Source organism: Malus sylvestris, chromosome 4 (genome assembly GCF_916048215.2).
Source record: "Malus sylvestris chromosome 4, drMalSylv7.2, whole genome shotgun sequence".
Classification (NCBI taxonomy): domain Eukaryota; kingdom Viridiplantae; phylum Streptophyta; class Magnoliopsida; order Rosales; family Rosaceae; genus Malus; species Malus sylvestris.
The window spans coordinates 18,609,509-18,619,886 of NC_062263.1; the positions used below are offsets into that span (position 1 = coordinate 18,609,509).

The window sequence follows — 10,378 nt, forward strand, 5'->3', positions numbered from 1 at the left end:
GTTACTAAATACCGAGGACGTGAAATTACTAAAACGCCCTTAAACGGGATTAAGGTGCGTAAATTTGGTATTTGTTTTACACTAAGATCCTAAACTAGGGTTAGAATTATATTAGTATGTGTTAATTTAATTTGTGTTTGGACTTAGGGTGGGGTCCTACCCCCTAAATCCCTCCCCAAAACCCGTGGGATGTCTCTCTCTCATCTCCCTTCACTCTCTCTCTCTTTCTTCATTTCAGTATCACTCTCTCTCTCTTACTCTCGAACTCTCTCAAGCTCTCGGACAAACACCAAGAACAATCACAATCCTACACCAACGTCCGATCTAAGATCACCACGACACTCCTTAGGACCTCACGAGCACGGGAATACCAGTTTTAGGTAAGTTCTATTTCGAGAACCCTAGTTTTAAAACACCCCGTGTAATGGCACTGTTCACGAACTTAATTTTGGTTGTGTTTTAGGTTAAACAAAGATCACCACGAGTCTTAGGAAGTTCCAAGGAGGCTCGGAGTGCCTCGTTTGAACAAAATGGACGTCGGGTTCGAGTTTGGCCGAAATTGAAGAATTTTGAAAGGTTTGATCTTGTTGTTTTTAGGCCTTAAAACCCTTCCAACGTGATAGTACATGTGAAATGCTTCATTTTGGTATAAAATGCGAAGAAATTGGTTGAAAAACGAAGGAGAATAGTGGATTTGAAAATTTTCCAGAAACCGGCGAACAGCCGCCGGCGACCGGCGACTCGCCGGAGAAGACAGGGAATCTTCCGTCAAGTTTGACGGAATATTCCGACGCCGTTAGTTAACTTTAACGGAAACCGTTAGTTTTTAACGGAATATTCCTGGAATATTCCTAACGCCGTTCACTGTACCGTCAGTGTGCCTGGCACGTGGCTGCGCGTGGGCCGCGCGTAGGTCCGTGCCACGTCAGGCGCGTGGGGGCGCGTGAGGACTCCAAAAATTATTTTAAAAATATGGGGATGATCCTGAGGTTGTGTAGGTCACTGTGGTATATTCATATACCCAATTTGAGCATCGTATGAAGAATTTATTACCTAGTTTGGTTTAGGTGCGTTAATTGTGCGTTAAATGATTGTTTTAAGTTATTTCACTTCTAGGTGGAACTTATAACGAGGACGAGCACATCCAGGGGCGTCAAGGGGGTTACGACCCGGCGACATACCAGTGAGTGGGCATTGCTTTCTATATATATATACCTATATACTCGATTTCCCCAGAAATCAAATTTAAATGAAAAATATATTGAAATGAAATGAAATATGATGTGATTGCCATGCATAGAATGTTATGGATATTATGAACTGTCGTATGATGCATATATGTATGATGGTGCTGTGGACGCACAGGTAAGTATTTAATTACTGTTATGTTGAGGATGATGATATATTGAGCTCATATCCTGCACCATGGTTTAGTGCTTATAGTATTCACCGCATCGCACGCTCGCCTTGGATCCAAGTAGATGCTGGTCGTACAGTCCACGCGGAGTGGGTACGACGGGCCAGTCGTAGAGTGTTAGTGAGATTATGACTGGTGGGTGACCTTAGGTTATTGTATACAGATGATTGATGAGAGAAGCACTAGAGCGAATATTACCATGAGTCGTTCAGACTACATTAGGTGGTTCCGACTTATGTGCAGAAGGCCGGACAGGTCACGCGGAGTGACTCCGGCAGAGAGTGAGATTGATAGATGTTGAGCTCTAGGTTCAATCGTTCAGGGCTATTAGAGGGCCTCCGATTGATTATTTCTTTTACCTGATTATATTATGTTAATGCATTCATACTACACTGTTGAAATTGGCATGGTACATTCTTTATTGAATCTGTTATAAGATTGATGATTGAGACAGTTGAGATATATATGCTATATACTATTTTTCTGGGAAAGTATACAGGTTTTCCAAAAAGGGGTTATAAATGTGGATTTATGAAATGTTTTGGAAAAGCTTTATTTTCGCCCACTCACGTTTTCTGTTTTTCGCCCCTCCAGGTTCTAGTTGATAGTTGAGGCGTTGGTGGCCTACGAGACTGCTTCGGCGTTCTGACAGACTAAATAAATGTAGGATTCACCCGAGGGTGTTGTAAATTAGTTATGTTCCTACTTGACTGCACCTAGATGCTTATGCTCTGTTTATGTGTGTTTAGTACACTCTTATGCACATAGAATGCTCGGTTGTAAATAACTGCAATTAGTGGTTTTCGTTGACTCGTATTTTATTATTAAATCGTTTCCGCTTGCGTTATGGTTACGTCACACTCACGTGACGGCCAGCACGTCCTAGTCTTCGGGTTAGGGTGTGTCAGTTTGGTATCAGAGCATAGGTTGCAGTCCTGTATAACTAATGAGTTCTTCTATTGATTTTGTTATGTTTTCTGTCAGAATTATGCCGCCTCGTAGAGATCCTCGCCGTGCTGCTGAGCCTAATTTCCCCGATATAACTCAGTTAGGGGCAGCAATGGCTCAAGCTTTTCAGGCTAATATCCGTCCTCCTCAGAGAACGCCCGTAGAGACGATGTATAATCTGAAACTGGAAACTTTTGAGGGAAATGAAGGTTATGAAGGGGCAGAAAAGTGGTTGGATCGAATTGAGCAGACCTTTCAAGTGATGCAAAGTCAGGGAAACCTGCCAGCTAATAGATGGGTGGAGACCACCACCTGGTTTTTGGGCCGTGAGCCAGCTGCGTGGTGGATAAATCAGTCGAGGCACATGGCACCTGAAAGGGCAGCCGAATGGGAGGTATTTAAGGAAAATTTTATGAAGAGATTTGTTCCTCCGGAATATATAGATCGCAAGAAACAGGAATTCACCAGTCTGAAGCAGAGGAATATGTCTGCACATGAGTACTACAGGAAGTTTACTGATTTATCCCGTTATGATTCTGATTTAGCGGGTAATCAAGCAGAAATGCTTCGTCGTTTCAAGCTAGGATCTAAGAAGAAGTACAGAACGTTTGCCAATGCACTTCCCTGTGCCGATTATCATGAGTATTTTGAGATTCTGGTCAGGATGGAAGACTCTGATAATCTTCCGGACAGTGAGGATGAAGAGGATAAGGGTAATGGTCAGAAGAAAAATGAGAAAGGTAAAGGTGTTTCCATTCCAGGACCTCGTCAGACGCAGAATTTCAAGAAAAGTGGAATGAGTTCGAGTTCTTCCAGTGGTGGATTTAGAGCCACAGGTCCGAGGAGAGGAGGTGGTAGGTTTGGTAATGGACCTAGATTTTCTGGTCAGAGAGGCTTTGGTGGTACTGGTAGTTCGGGTCCTCCGTTATGTCGCCGTTGTAATTTCCGACATCATGGGGAATGTAGGAGAAGCAGTGGTGCATGCTTTACATGTGGTCAGACAGGACATAGAGCTATGTATTGTCCCCAGAATCAGCAGAGGCCCCAGCAGCCTGTTATGCCAACATCAGCACCGACTCAACAGAACTTTAATTCAGGCAGTTATGGCCAAGGTGGTCGTGGTGGTGCTTATCACTATCAGGGTGATGCTGCTCCTTATGCTCCGGGACAGTATCACTATTCCCAGGATCCTTATTTTCAGAGTGGATATTCTCAGGATCAGGGAGGTTATACTTCATATCCGTCTATGCCAGCTAGCGGATCTCAGTGGTATCAGGGGGGCCAGCCCCAACAGAGCGGAGTTGCTGCTAGTAGTACAGGGTCGTTTAGGCCGCCTGCCCAGACAGGTCAAGGACGTACTCATCAGGGACGAGGTAACCAGAGTGGCAGAGGTCGTGGAGGACGACAGTCAGCTCAGGGACGTGTTAACCACATATCGCTACAAGATGCTCAGAACCATCCAGACTTGATTATGGGTACGTTGAATGTTCTTGGTCATTTTGCTAAAGTCTTGATTGATTGTGGTGCTACACACTCTGTGATTTCTCATACATTTGCTCAAATAACGCAACCTCATCCTTCACCTCTAGGGTTTGATTTAGAGTTTGCTATGCCTAGAGGGGATAAATGTTATGTTGATAGTTTTTACTCTGGGTGTCCAGTGATGGTAGATAATGTCATTATGCCTGCTAATCTTATCCCATTAGACATCGTGGATTTTGATGTGATTTTAGGGGCGGATTGGTTGCATTATAATCGCGCCCATATAGATTGTTACGGGAAATCAGTTACTTTTCTTCGTCCTGGACTACCTGAGGTTACTTTTGTGGGTGAAAGAAGTGGGGTGAGGCATGGTGTTATTTCCGCCATAAGGGCGAAGAAATTGTTATCCAAGGGTTGTCAGGGATACTTGGCACATGTGGTTTTGAATGATGTTGATTCCGGTAGTGTGGAGGAAGTCGGAGTAGTCAGACACTATCCTGATGTATTTCCAGATGATTTACCTGGGTTGCCTCCAGATAGAGATGTGGAATTTTCGATTGATTTGCTTCCAGGTACGAACCCTATCTCTTTGGCTCCTTATAGAATGGCACCAGCGGAATTAAGAGAGTTGAAAATTCAATTGCAAGAGTTAATTGATAAAGGTTTCATTCAGCCTAGTTCTTCACCTTGGGGAGCTCCAGTGTTGTTTGTAAGAAAGAAAGATGGAACTTTGAGATTGTGCATTGATTACAGGCAATTGAATCGGGTGACGATTAAAAACCGTTATCCCTTGCCTCGTATAGATGATTTGTTTGATCAGCTCAAAGGTGCCTGTGTGTTTTCTAAGATCGATTTGAGGTCTGGGTATTATCAATTAAAGATTAAAGATGAGGATGTTCATAAAACAGCTTTCAGGACTCGTTATGGGCATTATGAGTTTTTGGTGATGCCATTTGGATTAACGAACGCTCCTGCAGCTTTCATGAGATTGATGAATGAAGTATTCCAGGAATATCTTGACAAGTTTGTTATTGTTTTTATTGATGACATCCTGGTATATTCTAAGTCGAAATCAGACCATATTCGACATCTTAACTTGGTGTTAAGGAAATTGAGGGAACACCGATTATATGCCAAATTTAGTAAATGTGAATTTTGGCTGGATCAAGTGGCATTTTTGGGACATGTGGTATCAGCTCAGGGAATTCAAGTGGATCCTCAAAAGATAGCAGCAGTGGAAAATTGGGAACAACCTCGAACGGTCACTGAGGTGCGGAGTTTTCTTGGTTTGGCAGGTTATTATAGACGGTTTGTTCAAGACTTTTCTATGATTGCCTTGCCATTAACGAAGTTAACCAGGAAGGATGTTAAGTTTGAGTGGGATGAAAGTTGTGAGCAAAGTTTCCAACAGTTGAAGTATTGCCTTACTCATGCACCTGTGTTAGTACTTCCTGATGATAATGGTAACTTCGAGATCTATAGTGATGCTTCTTTGAATGGTTTGGGTTGTGTTTTGATGCAGCATAGTAGAGTGATTGCCTATGCTTCTAGGCAGTTGAAGACTCATGAAAGAAACTATCCGACTCACGATCTTGAGTTGGCAGCTATTGTGTTTGCTTTGAAGATTTGGAGACACTATCTCTATGGCGAGAAATGTAAGATCTTTACCGATCATAAAAGCCTTCAGTACCTTTTCACTCAGCATGATCTTAATCTTCGTCAGAGAAGATGGTTGGAATTGTTAAGTGATTATGATTGCACGATTGAGTACCATCCGGGTCGTGCAAATGTGGTAGCTGATGCTCTGAGTAGGAAGCCTCAAGGGCGACTTAATGCTTTGTATACCAGTCGTGTTCCTCTTCTGGCAGAGTTGAGATCTACTGGAGTAGAATTAGAATGGGAAGAGCAAAGTGAAGCTTTTCTTGCCAATTTTCAAGTCAAACCAATTTTAATTGATCGGGTGCTTGCAGCTCAATCGTTGGATGAAGAAATTCAAGAATTGATCAATTTAAGAAATGAAGGGAAGAAGAAAGATCTCAAGATCCGAGGATCAGATGGTATGCTTATGCAAGAGAACAGGATGTATGTGCCTAATAATGAGGAACTGAAGAAAGAAATCTTGGATGAAGCACATTGTTCGGCTTATGCTATGCACCCAGGAGGAACTAAAATGTATCATACCATTCGACCATTCTACTATTGGCCGGGTATGAAGAGAGAGATTGCGGAGTATGTGAGTAGGTGTATTGTCTGCCAGCAGGTTAAGGCTGAAAGAAAGAAGCCGTTTGGGAGATTGCAACCACTTCCCGTTCCCCAGTGGAAATGGGAGAATATAACGATGGATTTTGTGTATAAGTTGCCACGTACACAAAATGGTTTTGATGGCATTTGGGTGGTTGTAGATCGACTTACCAAATCAGCACATTTTATTCCAGTAAGGGAGAAGTACTCTTTAAATAAGTTGGCTCAGTTATTCATATCGAAGGTTGTAAAGTATCATGGTGTCCCAGTGAATATTATTTCTGATCGAGATCCAAGATTTACTTCTAAGTTTTGGATAGCTTTTCAAGAAGCTTTGGGTACTAGATTGCTTTACAGTACAGCTTATCATCCACAGACAGATGGTCAGTCAGAGAGAACTATTCAGACACTCGAGGATATGTTGAGATCCTCTGTGATGCAATTTGGTGATTCTTGGCATGATCGTTTGGATTTGATGGAGTTTGCCTATAATAATAGTTTTCATTCGAGTATTGGAATGTCTCCATTTGAAGCACTTTATGGTAAAGCTTGCCGTACGCCATTATGTTGGTCAGAGGTTGGTGAAAGAATACTTGAAGGGCCAGAGATTGTGGATGAGACTACTCAGAATATTCAGGTAATTAAATCTAACCTGAAAGTGGCCCAGGATAGACAAAAGAGCCTAGCGGATCGACATACCACGGACAGAATGTATAATGTGGGCGACTATGTTTTTCTGAAATTATCGCCTTGGAGAGGTGTGGTTCGCTTTGGAAAGAAAGGAAAGCTAAGTCCCAGGTACATTGGACCTTATGAGATCACTGAGAGGATTGGTGAAGTTGCTTACAGGTTGGAGCTACCTCCAGAGTTGTCTAAGGTACATAATGTGTTCCATGTCTCGATGCTTCGGCATTATGTGTCAGATCCTTCACATGTGATTCCTCCTCAACCATTGGAAATTAATCCGGACTTGACGTACGATGAGGAACCAGTGACTATACTGGATTGGAAAGATAAGACCTTGAGGAATAAGACCGTGAGCTTGGTGAAAGTATTGTGGAGAAACCATTCAGCTGAAGAAGCTACTTGGGAGACAGAAGATCGGATGAGAGATATGTATCCGAGGTTATTCTATGACTTTTGATGTTCTGGTTAGTGATTGGAATTTCGGGGACGAAATTCTATAAGGAGGGGAGATTGTCACAGCCCGTCCCAGAGTTACTAAATACCGAGGACGTGAAATTACTAAAACGCCCTTAAACGGGATTAAGGTGCGTAAATTTGGTATTTGTTTTACACTAAGATCCTAAACTAGGGTTAGAATTATATTAGTATGTGTTAATTTAATTTGTGTTTGGACTTAGGGTGGGGTCCTACCCCCTAAATCCCTCCCCAAAACCCGTGGGATGTCTCTCTCTCATCTCCCTTCACTCTCTCTCTCTTTCTTCATTTCAGTATCACTCTCTCTCTCTTACTCTCGAACTCTCTCAAGCTCTCGGACAAACACCAAGAACAATCACAATCCTACACCAACGTCCGATCTAAGATCACCACGACACTCCTTAGGACCTCACGAGCACGGGAATACCAGTTTTAGGTAAGTTCTATTTCGAGAACCCTAGTTTTAAAACACCCCGTGTAATGGCACTGTTCACGAACTTAATTTTGGTTGTGTTTTAGGTTAAACAAAGATCACCACGAGTCTTAGGAAGTTCCAAGGAGGCTCGGAGTGCCTCGTTTGAACAAAATGGACGTCGGGATCGTCGGGTTCGAGTTTGGCCGAATTGAAGAATTTTGAAAGGTTTGATCTTGTTGTTTTTAGGCCTTAAAACCCTTCCAACGTGATAGTACATGTGAAATGCTTCATTTTGGTATAAAATGCGAAGAAATTGGTTGAAAAACGAAGGAGAATAGTGGATTTGAAAATTTTCCAGAAACCGGCGAACAGCCGCCGGCGACCGGCGACTCGCCGGAGAAGACAGGGAATCTTCCGTCAAGTTTGACGGAATATTCCGACGCCGTTAGTTAACTTTAACGGAAACCGTTAGTTTTTAACGGAATATTCCTGGAATATTCCTAACGCCGTTCACTGTACCGTCAGTGTGCCTGGCACGTGGCTGCGCGTGGGCCGCGCGTAGGTCCGTGCCACGTCAGGCGCGTGGGGGCGCGTGAGGACTCCAAAAATTATTTTAAAAATATGGGGATGATCCTGAGGTTGTGTAGGTCACTGTGGTATATTCATATACCCAATTTGAGCATCGTATGAAGAATTTATTACCTAGTTTGGTTTAGGTGCGTTAATTGTGCGTTAAATGATTGTTTTAAGTTATTTCACTTCTAGGTGGAACTTATAACGAGGACGAGCACATCCAGGGGCGTCAAGGGGGTTACGACCCGGCGACATACCAGTGAGTGGGCATTGCTTTCTATATATATATACCTATATACTCGATTTCCCCAGAAATCAAATTTAAATGAAAAATATATTGAAATGAAATGAAATATGATGTGATTGCCATGCATAGAATGTTATGGATATTATGAACTGTCGTATGATGCATATATGTATGATGGTGCTGTGGACGCACAGGTAAGTATTTAATTACTGTTATGTTGAGGATGATGATATATTGAGCTCATATCCTGCACCATGGTTTAGTGCTTATAGTATTCACCGCATCACACGCTCGCCTTGGATCCAAGTAGATGCTGGTCGTACAGTCCACGCGGAGTGGGTACGACGGGCCAGTCGTAGAGTGTTAGTGAGATTATGACTGGTGGGTGACCTTAGGTTATTGTATACAGATGATTGATGAGAGAAGCACTAGAGCGAATATTACCATGAGTCGTTCAGACTACATTAGGTGGTTCCGACTTATGTGCAGAAGGCCGGACAGGTCACGCGGAGTGACTCCGGCAGAGAGTGAGATTGATAGATGTTGAGCTCTAAGTTCAATCGTTCAGGGCTATTAGAGGGCCTCCGATTGATTATTTCTTTTACCTGATTATATTATGTTAATGCATTCATACTACACTGTTGAAATTGGCATGGTACATTCTTTATTGAATCTGTTATAAGATTGATGATTGAGACAGTTGAGATATATATGCTATATACTATTTTTCTGGGAAAGTATACAGGTTTTCCAAAAAGGGGTTATAAATGTGGATTTATGAAATGTTTTGGAAAAGCTTTATTTTCGCCCACTCACGTTTTCTGTTTTTCGCCCCTCCAGGTTCTAGTTGATAGTTGAGGCGTTGGTGGCCTACGAGACTGCTTCGGCGTTCTGACAGACTAAATAAATGTAGGATTCACCCGAGGGTGTTGTAAATTAGTTATGTTCCTACTTGACTGCACCTAGATGCTTATGCTCTGTTTATGTGTGTTTAGTACACTCTTATGCACATAGAATGCTCGGTTGTAAATAACTGCAATTAGTGGTTTTCGTTGACTCGTATTTTATTATTAAATCGTTTCCGCTTGCGTTATGGTTACGTCACACTCACGTGACGGCCAGCACGTCCTAGTCTTCGGGTTAGGGTGTGTCAGATACATTCTCAAATCAACAAAAAAGAATTATATCCATATAAGTTTAAAAAATGGATTAGGAAAAAAAATGAATGAATTATATATATAAAAAAAAGAATGGGTACATTTTATATTTTTGAATTGAAGTTAATTAGGAGTTTAATAAAGGTGCGAGTAATAAAACCCTAAATCCATTACCAAGTTTTATTTAAAAATGTATGTAACTGACATATAAATTCATTAATATTTTAATGTTAGGGACTTCGATTAAAATCTGAAAACAAATAAGGTCTCAGTCAATAAATATTAGTAATTAAGGAACATATACTAATTTTTCCTTCATTTTACTTATTACTGTTAATTGAGTTGCTAATTTGGATAAATGTATCTACAGTGGAAAAGATTAATTACACATTTAAATAAAACTGAACTAGTAATCTAATCACCTCAGATAATTAGATTAGGTTTAATGATGTATCATATTAAACTACTGGGCTACTTACACTTCACCCTATATCTAGGTTTGGCATCGGTTTTAAATGGACCATTATATTATAATTTTTTTCACACTACACTGATGGTTTTGAAGTTCAATCATTTTACACATTCTCTTAAATTGTAGCCTTCATACAAAAGAGAAACCACAAAAGGACATGCCATCGCCTTAAGTATCTACAATATTGGACAAATTTCAAACGTCTAGGTGTAATATAAGAAAAGTGAAATCTGGTGACCCACTTGAAAACCTACCACAAACTTCA

The 10,378-nt window shown here is 41.5% G+C and overlaps 1 protein-coding gene across 2 annotated transcripts; it reads left to right on the forward strand.

Moving 5' to 3' along the window:
• Nucleotides 1-535: 535 nt before the first annotated feature.
• On the forward strand, nucleotides 536-9,570 carry LOC126618833 (uncharacterized). 2 transcript variants are annotated; one of them, XM_050287020.1, is made up of 6 exons: nucleotides 536-576; nucleotides 1,117-1,183; nucleotides 2,012-2,080; nucleotides 2,402-3,840; nucleotides 8,430-8,496; nucleotides 9,325-9,570. In XM_050287020.1, exons 4-6 carry the CDS (start codon nucleotides 2,406-2,408, stop codon nucleotides 9,329-9,331), a joined length of 1,509 nt encoding a protein of 502 aa, XP_050142977.1. In that variant the 5' UTR covers nucleotides 536-576; nucleotides 1,117-1,183; nucleotides 2,012-2,080; nucleotides 2,402-2,405; the 3' UTR covers nucleotides 9,332-9,570. The 2 variants fall into 2 exon arrangements, with proteins under 2 accessions (XP_050142977.1, XP_050142976.1); XM_050287019.1 differs by having other exon boundaries at nucleotides 543-1,183.
• The last annotated feature ends 808 nt before the right edge of the window (nucleotides 9,571-10,378 follow it).